Source organism: Diadema antillarum, unplaced genomic scaffold (genome assembly GCF_040938485.1).
Source record: "Diadema antillarum isolate AM-2024a unplaced genomic scaffold, OU_Dant_1.0 seq00000103_RagTag, whole genome shotgun sequence".
Taxonomy (NCBI): domain Eukaryota; kingdom Metazoa; phylum Echinodermata; class Echinoidea; order Diadematoida; family Diadematidae; genus Diadema; species Diadema antillarum.
In genome coordinates this window covers 1,749,802-1,767,500 of record NW_027271190.1, presented here as the reverse complement: position 1 = coordinate 1,767,500, position 17,699 = coordinate 1,749,802, and the positions used below count along the sequence as shown (strand labels likewise).

Sequence of the window (17,699 nt, the reverse complement as noted above, 5' to 3'; positions counted from 1 at the left end):
TTGAAGACATTTTTTTTAAACATAGTGTATACATGTTTTTCCAGATATAGATTCTCTTGGAAAGTTTTGAGCCATGGGGTGGAACGTCGACAGTCAAAGGTTAAGTGAAAATGCTAAAATTCACTTTTTTCTACATAATATCTCGAAAAGGGCTCAGGGTATTATCATTAACTTTAGAAAGGGCTACATAGTTATGCATCTGTCTGACAGTGATTCTCCTGGGAATTCCTGAAACATCGGTCAAAGTTCAAGGGTCGAAGGAAGGGTTAAAATTAGAGGAAACATTATGCCCGTGGGTGGCAAAGGTCAAGGGGATATGTTCAAATGTCGCACATTTTCCCATATTTTGAAAATAGCTCAGAGTGTTGTCATGAACGTGGATGTTACAATGTACCACGTAGTGATTGTCTGAAATATTCAGAAGTCAGAGGGCAAGAGTCACGCGAAAATGCTAAAACACCCAAATACCTGCTCTCTTTAAAAGTTCATTCAAATGAAACCTAGTTCAAGGAAAATGGACCCTACGCATTCAACAACACATTTTCTTCTTTTTTTTTTCACTGCCCGTTATGCCGATCGGCATGTAGGGCAGCAACGAAGGTTCTCTATCTCTGTCTGTCTTGGGCCATCCTTGTCATCGTGTTCATCGCATTCAACATAACACATTTGTGATAAATATGTCATTATATATATATATATATATTTTTTTTTTTTTTGCTTTGCCAATCATGTGAAACTGTCGTCATTATTACTTGTAACCCATGATGCAGATACCATACACAACTGATGTTATCTTTCATGAAAATAGCATTCTAAAGATCAACCATATTTATTGTTTGCACTTAGTATACATTATGTAAAAAATCACCAACCATTCTCCTTCTCCTGTTCATTCAAAACAAAATTTTCCGCTCATATCCTACCATTAAAATGTAATCACTCATACACAATTTGATGAATATACTTGCTTCAAGAAATATTATGTTTACCTTTATTATAAATTCTATTAATTTACGCTTTTGCAATGATTGCAAATATGTTATGCTCATACATTGTATATGATTTTCTGAGTTTATTTTATTGAAATGAAAATAAATTTCAACGTGAACTTAAATTCTCTTTCACTGGCCCTATAATTTTTTGAATTGCCTTAATAATGAAAGTAGAGTTTTTTTTCCCAAAAAAAAATCTTTATGCAGCTATATGCTCTTGTAAGTCTTAATTTCAAGTCATTTCTGTTATATCGTTCATCGTTCTTTAGTACAATCTATTTACTACCATCCCGTGAATCCCGTGTCTTGGTTTTTGATCCTTCGAACCCTCTTCCTTCCTTTGTCCTTGTCCATGTCTTCTTTAGTCTCTTCCTGTCTTTTTCCTGAACGCTTATATTTTCCTTTTTTTTTCAAAGGACATACTTTGTGCTTGTTTGGATTGTGTGTGTGTGTGTGTGCGTGTGTGTTACCTCTTGTTTGTCTTTCTCTTAAAAGCAGTTTTTTTTTAAATTTAGCAGTTCAGTGTTGGTCTTCTTTTATGAGATTACAAAATATACCTTTTGCTGTTTAGCAGTTTCTTCCACTTACACTTACGTCTGATTATGTGCTATAATAAATCACTTGACAGTTAGATTGTATTGAATTGCAGTTTACACAGTATTTTCCTTGATGACAATGCCGTACTGCTTTGCAAAAACATGTGTATTCAAATGTCTATTTCAAATTACTGTTTTGTTGTAAAAAGGAGGAAATCACATAAATATAAGTAATGATAAAATAAAGTTTTATCATTACTCGAGAAACCTCAAACATCATAACCCACGGATAATGAAACACAGCCCATGAGGCATACAACCCGTGAATTAGTCACAAAGCGAATAAGGCACACGAGTCCAACACCTAGGCGAAAAAGGCCCACGAGACCGTTATTTTGAAGTCGAACTCCTAGGACCTTTTTTTTAACCTAGTGTCGAAGTTGTTGGCTATTTTTGTTCATTGTCGAGGTTGTGTGCCTTGTTACTAGCTGGTGTCGGACTCTATGACCTTTGGGTAGTGTTAAGCTCATTCGCTGTAGACTCGCGGGTTGTATGACTCATGGACCTTTATTCAATGTCGATCGAACTCGTGGTCCGTATGACTCGTGGGTGATGACCCCTGAAAAGCAGGTCTTTGCGACTCTGGATTGGACTATTCCTATCCTGACAGAATAAATGGAATAGATAAATGAATAAATCTGAAGTTGCACACGATGTTGAATCGAATAAATTGAATCGAATCGAATCGAATGGACGTATGTGATGTTAAGAGTCGTTTTCCAATGTGGTTTTGTGAGTTCACTGTCCGCGGCATGGGTACGTTGCAAAGGTCATTGGTACAAGCCGGCATGTTAGTTTTAAAATTCTCTGAGATGAACATCCGTGATGTACTGATAATTTATGTCAATGCCTGATGGGTGCTTGCCAGGATATCCGCCTGACAGGAAGTCTGGTATTTGACAGTAAAAGAAAAGGCTGCTAATGCATTCAACACAAATCAATGAAATGAATGCCTGCCGGTTGTTTTGTCAATTGAAAGACCTTCTGATCACCTGGTCTACACACAAGTTTATTTCTTATTTGAAAAGGAATTCCATATTTTGTTAGCCCCACGAACTTATGCATTACTCATGACAGAATGCCTGCCGGTTGTTTTGTCAATTGAAAGACCTTCTGATCACCTGGTCTACACACAAGTTTATTTCTTATTTGAAAAGGAATTCCATATTTTGTTAGTCCCACGAACTTATGCATTACTCATGCATGACATATAAAGTGTACTAACAAAAGATAAGATCATTTTAACCAATCTACGCGTTTAAAGTAAACCAAACCCAGAGAAATGGGGATTGTGTGAAAAAAAAAAATCCACTTTTCTAGCATAAGGAATGAGGACTTGACTTACCGCTTTAAGCAGGGGGAATAATTGTTACCCTGAACAAATGTCAGTATCAAGTTTGTGAAATGTGTAATTTTCATGACAAAATGATTTTTGTGGAATTCACTTTATATTTTCTTTATATCTTTTTTGTCCACACATGACGCAATAGCCTCTAATAGTCTCCTCACCCAGTGGTTCCAACACAAAAACTTTAAAAATTCATAACTTTTGGCATTTGTGTATGTCACTGGTAGTTAACCCGCTTGAAGAACGTAAGTTACCTGTGGATCTGTGCCTATGCGCCGGGCACGCACGTCATCTGCGGGCATTCTATGGGCATTATATAATGGGTGTTTTACTGGGCAGAAACGGTGTCGACACTGCCAACATCCCTGTACCTGGTCAATTTTGCGGGTGTGGACCGAGCAAAGTTACATCCATACTGAGAGTCAGTTACTGTCTTTCTGCTGGTTTGTCGAGAGTCGGATGCGGGTAAGATAATGACATTCACTGGGACCTCTGCCAAAAAGAAAAAAAAAATGTCCTTGTCAGGGATTACTTCTCTGGGTTGTCAGCCCCCGCGTGTCTGACACGCATTTCACACAGAATACCTGCAATTAAACGTAAGTACCACGCGTCCAGCAGGTAAAACGCTTGCAAAACTCATCTAAATCCTTGCCCGCCCTTAGAAATAATCATTTTCCTGCAACTGTCCTGCATGGTTGAAAATCCCAACATGCCCGCGTAGCTTACCCTGAAATGTATGACAGGGCCTAAACATGGCTGCGAGATGCCTGGCAACTACAGGCAAGGTATGTGCTATAGATACTGTCATATGCGGGTCATCTGTGGGGATCTCCAGAAGTAAAAACTGTTCTCCGCAAGTCACACCCAAGGCCTGCCCGGAAAGGGTGTGACAGGGCCTTTAGGCACATAACTGTGGGTTGTGCATTCTCTTGTTACCGTAGGGCCTACTAAGCTATGCCAGGGAGGTATGCCTACTCCAGATGAGCGTTGGAACATAGAGTAGTGGCGAAGATGAGGGGGTCAAAGGACCAAATGTAGGCTATGTAGATGTAGGTATGTAGGCTAGCGATCAGCACAAGGAGAAAGTGGCGGGCCGAGGAGGATGCGGACGAGGCAGACGAGGAAGAAGATGCGGTGGCTGTTCAGGTGGGGCGAAGAGGGGTCGTGTTTCATCGAGGTGTGGGATGGTACAGCCAGGGAGCTGGAATCTTCCACCTCCCTGATACAACAAGGAAAGTAGGAAGGGTAGGAGGAATTTGGTGGTGGAGGCGGTAAAGAAGAGGAGGAGTACCGGTTTTAAAGAGCTGCGCACAGGGGGCGTGGACTCTGCGGGAAGGGGTGGAGCAGAGGAAGGTGTCCTGCAATAATCTCAGATTAATGTCTTCTGGAGCTGTGCGCTTCAGCTCCTACTTTGATGTTTGGCATCACCAGTGAATCTGAAGAGGGGTGGTGTTGTGGATAACGATTGATGTAGGGTTTGCATGGAAAGCAGAGGATTGCAGGAGTGCATTCTGGAAGCGTGTGGAAGGTTTTTGTACGCCTGCACTGTCTTGGAGGCGTAATCAGGTGTTGAATGAGAAGGAGACATGGGCAAGGGCAGCAGTGGAGGCTAGAAAGAAAAATGGGTCCCCTAGGGTGAGGGGATCCAATTTTTTAAGGAGGGGTTTTAGTTGCAGTGCCAGAAGGAAGGACCACGGGGTGATGTTGGAGGAATGTTAGCGGCTGCGGATGACTTGGAGATGCAGCGGATGAGGGAAATTGGACACTGCCGGAGGAGGTGGTGGTGACTGTCCAGCTGCCGGACGCGCGTTGGTACAATAAGTGGCAAGGTCTGTGGGTGGCGATGGTGAAACTGACTGTGCCATGGGAAACTAGGATGGATGACGCAAGGGAAAGAAACTTGGACAAGTATGCTGACTGAAGGAGAAAAATGGGTGGAGAGCAGAGGTGTATAGTGTGGAGGTTTGTTGCATATGGCTTTCTGGATGATTGGTGAGGAGATGAATCAGAGCGATGAGAGTGGGAGAGGTGGGTAAGTGGATTTGAGGGGCAGCGGAGACAGGATCTGCAAGGATTGTTGGGAAGGGGTTAACAGTAATGGAGGTGTGAAGAGGAAGGTTAGGCCATCTACACTGAAGTAATAAGAGGGTATCAGAGGCTTTAACTATCGGCAGGAGGATTTGGTTTCCACCCCGGGATGAGTGATAGTGATCTGCTTGATTCTACCATTATATAGTGGAACTCCAAACACTGCACCGGCCAGCAAGCGGGAGGTATATATCCTGTCCTACAATGATGAAACAATGGCGATCTTTGGTGTGCTGCTGATGGCCCATTGGAACTGGAGGAATTTAACATCTTTACGTTATCTATCGTGCTTTGTGACGCTTGGGAGAGAACAGGACAGGTGACGACTGCGAATAGAACAGTGACACCCCTGATAAGTGGAACATCAGGGAAGGTTTTATCCTGATTGCTATGGTTACCAATGTATGAGGGGTGCGGGAGGAAGTTTAAGGGGAGGAGAGGAATGGCGGTTCACAGGGCAAGGACTAGATGTAGAGCACCGGGTGAAGCAGTGGCAGTAGGGCATGACTGCACCAGCGCTGATCTGGGGGAGACATTGGGAGATCCCTGTCAGGTTTCAGACCACAAAGCCGGAGATCCTGAGGGTGCTCTATGGTGGGTTGAAGCAAAAGAAGCCAGATGCATGGCCGCCAAGAGGTGTTAGATATTAAGCTTGCAGGAGTTTTGGAGGTTACATGGATGCGTGTGACAGATGGCAGAATGGCACGTACTTGGAGTGGAGGCATCAAAATAAATATAGGATAAAAGGGAAGAGCCTGAAATGGTGACTTCATCTCCTAAATCTTCTTAAATTCTTCTCAAATTAAAATTCCTGATAACATTCAATTGTAACTGCATGGTGCAATAGGCACATTTCCATATTACACACACATCACAACACATATGTTGAATATACCCTCACTCACACATTCATACTCGCAAAGGTCACGAACTCGCTTTCAGATGAGTTTACAATCACCTCTTCACTCCCATTCAATCACACCATCGCCAGCCGGTGACATTTTACTGGGGTTACAACGAAAGTAAGCCATGACTTCTTTCAAACTATCACTTGCAACACTTTTTTCTGTCTCTTCTCTCGTTAAACATGTTATTATAACAAGATGAATGTTCCTCTCGTTATAATCACATGTTTAAGTGAAGTGCTTCATTGAATATGATAAAGTAAAAGCTGAGGTTATACATATCTTTTGACCAGTTGTTGCTCCTGTATTTCCAATTATATTCTTGAATTTCTTTACATATTACGTTGCTCTGGAGCTGTGATCCAAGTCAAATACTGTATACTACTGCTTATTGATGATGGTTTCCTACAGCATTTGTACCTTGAATGTGTATATGTTACCATGTAACCCTAGTATCTATTTTTTCATAATCCTATATCATATCTATATATTGTGTTATGAGTAAGATTAGATATCGAATAGTTGCTATTCTTTTACGGTTTTTTTTTCTATATTACAAGTGGATAAATAGAACAAACTAAAACAAAAGGAACTATAATAACATATTGTCAGTTCAAGGGTCACTTTCTCTAGCACTTCCCAACTAAAACTTTGACCTTCAGCTTGCAGTACACATTACAGTACTGAGGAAATTAGAGGCCCTTGTTATCAGTGACAGCCATTCAAATCTGAATCCATTAAAACAACTCACTTTCACTTTCACTTTCATCTCTACTGTGTAAAAATTGTGCGGATCTCGTGTGCGGATAACCGCAACATAATACAAGTGTACTCCAATTCACCTAGGGCATACCAGCAAATAATAGACCAAAGTACCCTTGAACGCTATCAGTCTTACTTTCAATTGTTTCTCTTGAAATTTGTTCTCTTTCTGTTTTCATTCTTGGCAGTTCATTTCTTCCACACTTGTTCACAATTTTCGAAACAAATCATAATCTAGCATATATGTTTTGTGGACCAACTGATATCTATAATCTTACTTGCTTGTTTGATTTCTCTCATGACTTCGAGTTAGTTCTTCTCTGCAAGTCCATACAATCTCACAATTGAGCCGAGAGACGAAACATTTCGGATGACACTGATAAAATCAACACGTGGTCTGGCTTCTATTTGAAAAAGCCTCAGTTTCCTAGGGAAATAAGACGTTGGTTTTCTTTGGCCTGCATTTTTGTTGTCTACACCTACAACTTCACCTTGTCATCCAATACATTTTCAGAATACTACTAGATACTTCGACAATGGTATCTATACATAGAGGACGGTGACCTTCCGAATCACTTTTACGGAAATGAATAACATTTCCTGTGCTTTCTTGGTGTGTTATATGCCAATGGGAGTGTTCACTCAATCCTATTTACAAAATCTTCCATAGATGTCCCGTGGGAGTGTTCACTCAATCCTATTTACAAAATCTTCCATAGACATGATAGATGTCCCATAAACATTGTTTTCACCGTTATTATCAAACCTGTAATACATGTATTCTCATGAAGCGTATTCTATGATATGACAAGACATGGGAGATGGGGATTTCACACCACTCGTCAAGGTAGTAAACAGAACTGGAGACAAAGTGCAAAAGAAAATTTCTGTGTGACCAATGCTTCACAATAGAAACTATTCTAATTATTCTTCTCTACGTTATATTGCTTGTCGGAACACGAATCAGCAATTGCTAAGTCACTTCAACACAATTCGGTTATACTGCATGTTCATTCTACAAAAGATAGTACATTATCAAATATACAGTTAACAATTTGTTATGTCCAACAATTTAATGATGTGTAAGATATAAAAGTCATAAACTATTGGAGTATACAAATTCATGAAATTCTTCCGTCGAGATGTTTTCATTGCAACTGATTAACAAATTGCCCTGCATCGACGTAAATAAGCACTGCATTGATCAGTGTTTAGTAGTAGCCATAATAATAATAAAAAAAACTTATTTACGTCGATGTAGGGCAATTTGTCAATCAGTTGCAATGAAAACATCTCAACGGAAGAATTTCATGAATTTGAATAATAATACGCAGTATACCCGCTGCATGCTTTAAGGATTAGAACCAACACTTGCTGCCGGGCGAAAGCTCGGTGGTCTAGTGGAGATGACGCCTGTCCGGTGATCAGGAGGTCGTAGGTTCGAATCCTGCTCGAGTATGTACGCCCATGATTTTTTATCATGGCTACTACTAAACACTGATCAATCCAGTGCTAATTTACGTCGATGTAGGGCAATTCGTCAATCAGTTGCTATAGCAGTATAGTACAAGATACATGAACGAACTATTTCATATTGAGAAAAACAATAATTTCCATGCAGTCTTGATAAAATAATAAAAAAAGATATTACAGCGATGGATATGAGTTATGTCAATGAAAATGAATGTAACGAGACCTGTATCACGCGAAATACAATATGCATAAAAAATATGATTAATCCCAAATTCCGCAGGCGCAGGTACAGTATTTGATAAATGTTACATTCTATATATATATAAGCATACTCTAAGCAGTAATTGCTTTAAAGAACACTGTACACAGAATGTGAGAACTTGAAATAAGATATCAATGTTACAAAACACCCAAAATACATTAGCTGTGTGTTCCAGATAATATATGCTGACAGAATATATTGAAGCACATGTACACACAGTTGATGGCGCATATCAAAAGTGCACATTGGATGAACGTAAGATAATAAGGAAGTAATGGTATCAAAACCGAAACCCCCACATTACTGCCTAGATATTTGGGAACCTTTACTTTCCATTGGCTGGCTGATTCCATTTTAAACAAAAGTTACACCATAATGGCCTCGTATTGAAACCTTAAAGAAATGACAGGAAATACCCAAGTGGAGTATCACTAAAGAAAAATAGTGCAATTCCTGTCACCGAGGAAACTATGAGTTTACTCAGAATAGACGTTCGAAATAGCACACCACTATATAAATATGTTCTCAAATACATCTTCAATTTCTTTTTAAAAAGTAGAATGTTTCCGTTTGCAATCAATGTCCCTCTATATACTCACACATACACACTTTTTCATGACATTTTTTATTTGAATTCAATTCAATACCCTGGCTCATTTTTCACAATGCAAGCAGTATGAACAAAAGTAAGCACAAATACATACACACACACACACACACACACTCACTCACACACACACACACACACACGCACACACACACACGCACAAGCTAAGTCCAACAACTTTTAACACATTTTTCCTTTTCATGTTTAATAGACACACATGTTTAGTTGTTTGACTTGATGAAAGCAAAGCGCTTCAAGCATGAAGCTGCTTGATAAATATCAAATTAACCCCTTGAATCTATCAATATTGAATATAATACTAATGATATGAATGTTGGGTAACAATCATAATTAGATTTCGTCTTAGACATCAAATACATCTATAATGACGCTTGAAGGATTTGTGACCCATTTATCATCACCTACTTTATCCACTACTTCTATATACGGCATCCCCCAATAATACTTGCCACAGCAAAGTGAATGGGTTTTAAAAAGTGTATACGGATGTACGCAAAAATATATCAAAATTTAAAATCAGAACTGACAAATTTACACTTAAAGCAAATCTTGCATTTGCTTTTAATAACCGTCTATGACTAGATATTTCACATGTCATTATGAAAACCCGAAATACAGCATAATCATGAAGAAGAATGAAATGTGCAAAGATCATCAGGTCTACCCGTAGTTTCAAATTACCTTGACAATCGATTTTTGTGGTTTCGCCTGCTCTTCCTCCCCAGTACCGTCTCCTTCCGTATCTTCACTGCCATCGGAGGGCTCGCTGCGGGAAGGACCGGCATCGTTGTTGTCTGTTTGCTGCATCGGATCAGAAGTTTGTTCGGGAGCTGCTTCCACTGAGAACGTCTTCAGTTCCGTGGCCTCCGCCATTGCGATCTCGACCCCCAAACTAACACGATTACTTTTAAAAGCAAATTAGTAACACCGTATACTACAGGCCCAATAGATAGACAGAAAGGTGTAAGTCTCACGTAGTCGGTGCGCACTGTCAGCCAGTGTTGCCAGTAAGAGCTGTATTTACCTTGAGCATGGTATATATGAAGCGGATATTTTGCAAGGTATATGAACTGGACTGAGGGATCCTTGCAATCTGATTGGTCAAACTCCATGTGTCCCTACTCACTTACTGCCTGTGAGATCAATACGATATCCGCAATAACGCAATCGTTATCAACGATATCCCGTTTGTTGGTTGTCTGCTACATTCTTCTATACCAAAGGGGTATAGAAACTGTGAGATATTCTATAGTGCCTTATTTTTTTTCAATCTTTAATGATGATAAATGGTGTACGCTATTTAACAAACCGTGATCAATAGACTTAGATTCATAAAGAAAAAGAAGATAAAAGATGTCAAACATCACATAGTTCTTGCGTACTACGTGCATGTCTTTTGTGTATGTCTGCACATGTATGTGTGTCTATGTGTGCGTCCACGCGTGCGTGTTTTGTTTTTAAAGTGGATCATTCAAGCTAAAGTAATTTACACGTATGTTAAAGAGATCATATAGTTTGGTTGAGACTTAACTTCAGGTTTTTAATATTTTTTGGTGAGATAACGAGAAACCTGTATATGAAATATGAAAAAGCATGTGATTCCCCAATAGAAATTCACGGTTTGTTTGACAAAAATTGGTTTTGTAATGGCTGAGATATCCAAAAGAGAGCTATCATAATAATAAAGAGTGGGACCCACCTTTTATTACAATCGCCTTGTTTTACTTTGATTTTGGATGTCTCAGCCATTCCAAAACCGATTTTCATCAACTAAACATGGAATTCCTCTTAGAATAGTATGCTCTGTATTACAGTTTGAGTGATTTCTTGGTAAAAGTTAAAAGCCCAAACTCATCTTCACCAACACTATACATGTACCATTGCTTAAGAGTACGTTATCAAACCCAGAAATCGGGCCACTTGGAATCTGTTGCAAGATTCTTGTTCTGATTTTGATCTGCTATCGTTAATTGCTTAACCCTATAAAGCCCAAGCTATTTTGACCCTTCCCAGGCCCAAGGGGGGGGGGGGGGGGCACATTGTGCCCCCCCCCCCCCATGTAACTTTGTTATTGTTTGATATTTCATCGTCATATTTGGCACGTGGGTAGAGCAACTCATACTTTACATGACTGCATACTTGAATTTTTTCAAGGTCACCCATAGAGGGCACTATTTACCAAAATATAAAGAAATACATAGGAAATATGCTAAAACATGATTTTTCTGTATAATTTCTTCATCCCCAGTTATATATGTCTTATCATAGACCAATATGTTTCATATTTTCCACAAATGATCTGCAAGTCAAAGCTCATTATTTTTTATGGTTGAAATTTCTCAAGGTCACCACATGGGGGCGCTATTCATAACAAAATAAAGAATACATTATGAGACCTGTGATGTATTGTTTGGGATAGGTACATGCATAGTTATAATATTTCATATTCCCATAATATCGGAATTTTAACTTTGCAGATTGATAATGTGATAAACAAATGATATTAGAGGTATAACTTGGGTGAAGGAATCAAAATGACACAAAATAGAACGGCAATCTTTGGAAAATACTGTTATTTTCAAGTATCTCTATTATGTCTTTTGTTTTATGGCATTGTCACAGAAAAACAAAGGAAATAATAGGAAAAAAAATTCAGGGCCATAATTACTTCACATTTTGCTCCTTCAGCAAATTTCAGCCAAGAAACGCCCATTTCATACATTATCATATGGTAAATTGGAATTGGAACAGACAAATACGCAAAATCTGGTTGCCATGGCAACCAGCAATACCAAATATAGCTAAATTATATATCAAAATGTTCGGAATAAGATTTTAGGAAAAGTCACCAAATTTGGTTAAAATTGGATGAAGGGCGAAGGAGTGGCGAATGAAAATCTGGTAGGGTTTTGGGCTTTATAGGGTTAAGCGGTTCGTCTATTTTGTTCTACACTTTTGTATATGCAATCAAATCGGTCCTTCACCTTCATGCACGTAAAAAATCATGCTTCATTCATTCATCGCAAAGAGCAGGGTGTTTAACCCGGTGCAGTGGTCCGGCCTCACATCCAACTGGACCCCATGGAAGACCAGCTTAGCATATCTGAACATGTACCATCCAATAATCTTCTCAGATGGAAAACAAAAAAACATCGATCTGCTTCAGACGATATTTCATGTCGGGGAGGAGCTGATCGGTCGTAGCTAACAACCACAATTTCTTCTCGTATAGGCAATGATAGGCAAATAATAAGTCCAGGGAGGAAGAAGAAGAGGCAGACAGAAGAAGAAATGGGCTGACAACATCGCAGAGTGGACGGGAAAACCTTTTGCAGAGACCCAGGCATTGACCCATGATAGACAAAGATGGAGGAGACTGGTGTTCACGTCATTGCTGCGCCCCCACGACCACGCCCGGTCAAGGGACCGGTAAGACGGTAAGCAAGGCCTGTAATGGAAAGACCAAGCAGACAGTGGCCGACTCTCGACTTTTAAATGTAAACTTCTTTTCATTGATTCTTTCTTCGGGACCTCTCGGATTTCTGTATATGCGTAAGAATTGATAAATTATTATTACTGTATCAACGTAATGTCATGTCAATATGTGACCGTGCACCTCAAAACGAACATAAAGTCGCACACCCTGATTTTGCGTGAGGACTGAAAATAAGTGAAATGGGTCAACCTAGCCGAACTTGACTTTTTCATATTTTCTGAAAGAGCGGGTCTTCTTTTACATTATGCTAAAATTTGGTATCATAAAATGGCAGAAAAGTGTGTTTTTTAGCAGTTTATCTCGAACTTTTTTGGTACAATAGTGTGATTAGGTGTGTCTTTAGAATCCCTTTTTCATTTCTCAAAGACCTTGTCCACACTCTTCACTTTCAACTCTTATAACTTTTGAAAGGAGAAAGTTGGCTTTGATTATGGACAGAATGTGTTAATGAGGCATATTTGATTTTAGTTTAATCTGATAATCCCTTCATTGTTGTTACTCTGGTGGTTTACTTCCTGTTTTTTGTCCCATTCATCACACAGCCAGCACGGTTTGGTAAAGATTAAGCGCTTGAATAGACACTGTACTTCAGAGCCTCTTTTCTCAGTTTCCTGAGTTTGTGCTTTCTTTCCAATATTTAGATAGGTTAGGAGAGACCATTTGATTTGAGTTATGCATCATTTTAAAGCTTAAAGTCTGCTCTTTTAGATTGTGGTCTTAACTAAAAATTCATGTCTGGCGACTTTTTGTTTGTTTTGAGGTGAAGGGTCACATATACAGAGCTCGTAAAAAAGTAATCCACATTTAGACTGCTACTATTTCATAATTGTCATTTATGCAGAGCACGTTGTTGGTTGTGAGGAAAGAAGAACTCTTCTTCTTTCAATTGGTATCTAATTGTTATGAAAAATATCACGCATGACTGAGCGCATGAATTTTCAAGACAACAATGACAAGTTGCACTTTTTCAAGATTGAGTGCCATCATGAAGAAACAATTAACGGATGGATGAGATCTGTCGATGAAAGTGGCCAAATAATAGGCCATCCTTTACGAATGCAAGTTTTGTTGTTGTTGTTCTTGTTGTTTCTTATACCATTTCACGATCCGTAACCATTAACATGGCCACCTGGACGATAACTTGGACACTCCCAGAAAGGCCAAGCAACATTCCTCTGTTCATATTCATGACGTACCCGCAGCAACAAACTATGTCGAATGTGAAGAGAAAAATGAATAATAGATAAGCATTTGTGGGAGTGACCAAATTATCGAGAACGTGGCCATATTGAAGAGTATCGACCATAAACGGTTGGGAAAAGAAACACCTGCAGGCGTGCAGGCTGGTTTGTTTTTATTTCACCACATTCATTAACAGATCTCACCCATTCAGTGCGACATTGATTTTTCCTTCACGATAACACTCATACTTGGAAAAAGTGCAATTCGGAATTGTCTGTAAAATTCATGTGCTCAGTCATGCATGACTTTTTTTAAACATTATTTGGTATCAATGAAAAGAGAATCAGTTCCCCTTTCTTCACAATTTACATTGTACTCTCCATAGCTGACAATTATGTAGTACATGTATTTTTCCAAAGTCGTATTAGCTTCTTTTTTTTACGAAGGGTTAGTATGAACTTGATCTACGTTCACATATTCGCGTCCAAAGACTTATTCAGTGGTATCTTTATCGTCTTTGTTGTTTTTGTTGAAGATTCATTACGTCCCATTTGTCTGTTATATCAGTAACACACAAAGGAACACAAATTCAATCATTTGAGTCCAAGAAGCAGTGTTCAGTTTACTACGTATTACGTGTTTATTAGATCCTCTACTCTTTTTTTAACATCATATCACTGCAAAATATTTAATTCATCGTATCACCACTGTGTTTACTCATTCTTTTACATGAAAGGCATTTCTACAAAGTTATGATAAAACACTGACATCAAAGCGTATACCTACAGCGTCTAAACGAAATCTACTGCCGAACAGGTCACGTATATGTCCATACACTAAAAAGGTATGACCAAACAGGTGAAATACACAAGAGTCTATGCATACACTACGCAAACATTTCAAAGTTCTCTAAATCGTCTAAATTTTTCCTCTTTACCTTACTTTCAATCTCAGTTAACCCTAAAGAGTATATAAAATCATAAATGTGTTACGTTTCATAATGTACTACTACACCGTTCAACAGAACAATGAACTCTTATTCCTTTTTTTCTCGTTATTCCCAGATGCAGGAAATCTCACTGAGGAAAATTAATTAAAAATTGAACTGTGTGTTTTACTTTTTATTTAAAGCACTAAACCCAATTGATCCGTGAAGTGTTTGATTGCAAAATATGTTCAGCTGATGTTATTTAAATTCTTTTAACTCTGAGTTTGACATTAAAGCTGCTAGAGAAAAAAAAGAAGAATTTAAAAAAGGTAACATATCTTTAAATGGATGGCACAGTATTGGTGGAGATGAGAATTGGGCTTTTAATTTTTTTTTGCGAGATACCAGGGAAACACGTATGATATAGTACAGAGCATACCATTTTAAGAGGAATTGAAAGTTTATTTGATGAAAATCGGGTTTGGAATGACTGAAACATCCAAAAACAAAGTAAAACAAAGCGATCGTAATAAAGTGTTGGTCCCAAACTTTATTGGAATCGCTCTTTTTTGAATATCTCATAGAATTACATGCTCTTTCATATTTCATAAGAGGTTTCTCATTATCACACCAAAAAAAAAAAAAAAATGTTAGAAACCTGAAATTAGGTTTCAACCAAAACTATACGATCCCTTTAACCATAACTTAAAAGCGCATTATTCGTTATCCTTTGACTAGAGAGGTATCTTTGAAAAGGTTTAATGTGCTCTCTCTTATGATAGAATTCTTTTGAAATGATAAAAAAAACGGCGCCTAACCGTTTTGCGATTAAACTCTTCCATATACCTACATAATTACGTCTTCGTTTACGTTCTCTTTCAAAGGAAGAGACAGAACTTTTTTTTCAATCTAGAGAAGGCTCTAAACTTAAAATATTCCAGAACATAGTTAATGACCATAAAATCAGGTCACATTGCTATGATTCTTCCTGAAGAAGCATCTCAGTAGGCAAAATGAAATAAAAAGCAAGTGACCACTATTTCAAAGATAGGTGTTATGTCATAAAATCAGGTTTAGTAAGCAAAGGAAATAAGACGAGACAATAGCGTTACATACTTTCGTGTTAGTATTCTAAACTATTTTGTTGCTTTATCTTTGTACAGAATTTTATTTAATTAAAAGTTTTATGACGTCAAACATTTAAAACAGAATCGATAAGTTGCATGTGGTGCACAAATATTTCCTTAAAGCACTAGGATATATCATGATGGTAACTACATAATTCGAAGAAACTATAAATACAGACATTGCAATAATATCAAAATAACGCAGAATTCTCAGACTTTTAAAAAACATATTTCGAGTGAAATAAACAGAAACTATTCCAGCATGGGGAAATTGCAATTGTTCTCAAACACGGGATTAACGACGTTTATTCACAGCATGTACACACTGTTAAGTATAAGAACAGAAACAGAAAACAAAAAAAGCAGGAATCAGAGGAACAAGATATAACGAAAGAAATGAATAATCCCTCTCCCTCTCAGAAATATAGTCAACCTCGCATACTAGCTTCCACGTCAGATTATCCGAAATCACTCAAATGCAAATAAAAATCCAATTTTCCCCATATGTACGTTCTCTTCTTACAGCATGTGTGAGAAGGAAGCAACCCACTCGAAGTTCCGTCATTTCGCTGAGAAATCCCTGCTAAAATCTGTAACTTTCTGCCTTTCCACTCACTGCCACACGTACAGAATGTAACTCGAAATAGAATTCCAACATCTTCTACCATTTTTTTTTGCAGACAAGCTAGTATCAAAATAAAAGCACCCGTGGGGGCAAATTTGATATGACATTATCTTAAATACTTTGTTATCAGAAAGTATCTCATGTCCAACATCTATTCTTATACAGTAAGAAAAACACCACACATATGTATACATGCACACATCTACACACAGCAATCTTTGCAATCATGAAGTGCAAATGACTTCATGAAGCTCCTCGAAGAGTGTTCACCCCTTTCTCCGCATGATATCTTTAGTGAACATTTGAGAAAATTATTATGTACTTTATAGTATTTTACAAACACACCATACCCACTTCCAGACACATTCGTTTGCATGCACATCCTTCAGCTCTTGCATTCTTTTCGTTTATACTTATGTTTGTTAAAACATCCGAATCAGAAAGACTACAACACAAAGACACATGGACATACACACACACACACACACACACACACACACAAACACACACGAGACATCCATAATAACATAGTAAATACTATGTGCTCGTCTAGTGTGTGCGTATGTCTATGTGTGCGTCCGTGTGTGGGTTGTTTGTTTGAAAGTGTTCGAATTCATCAAACCAAGTGATCCAGCCTCGCTAAATCTGTCTACAGAATTCATCATTCAACTTTAACTTACTACATTTAAACGATGGGAGATACGTATGGTGGAGTCATTATAGTCTTATTCCCTTTAATCCCATGCTCAATGCCGTTATTCAAAAACATTTGAAGCATGTGCTAAACTTATAGCCCCACGGATAGGAAGACAACGGATTCAGGTCTCGTGGCATAATGACCACCCACTCTCTATATAAAAGATAATGAGTTATGTCTTTATGATTTGGATTACACTTTTCGCCATCCCTACTGATAAAATATGGGAGGTAGATAAAGTGCGCATAGAAGTTGCGCAAATATTGCGGGAACATCATTTTCAATTACTCGATTGTGACATATCTTGACACTAACCTGACATTACATGTACTGTCTGACATATTACTTTACAAAGAACTGTACGCACTTTCTAAATCATCCCAATAGCATTCCTATAAAATAATCCGAAAATTAGACAATGTGATCAGGCTTTCACGACATAGAGCTCATATTCACACCTTTTTTAACATACTTTTGGACGGGATTGACTTTTGCCTTGTATGCCTTACCATAAGGTGATGTTTCTTAGATATAGATATGCAAAATGTACCCGAAACTATGATAGCCTTGAAACTGAATCTTTAGAGTGC

General features: G+C 38.3%; 1 protein-coding gene across 1 annotated transcript in view; it reads right to left on the bottom strand.

The window, feature by feature from the left end:
- The window catches only part of LOC139726888 (transient receptor potential cation channel subfamily A member 1-like), a 22,443-nt gene extending 12,516 nt beyond the window's left edge, over positions 1-9,927 (bottom strand). The window contains exon 1 of the mRNA XM_071637882.1: positions 9,736-9,927. Coding sequence (XP_071493983.1) covers positions 9,736-9,927 — 192 coding nt within the window. The remainder of the gene's footprint in view (positions 1-9,735) is intronic.
- Between the last annotated feature and the right edge of the window lie 7,772 nt (positions 9,928-17,699).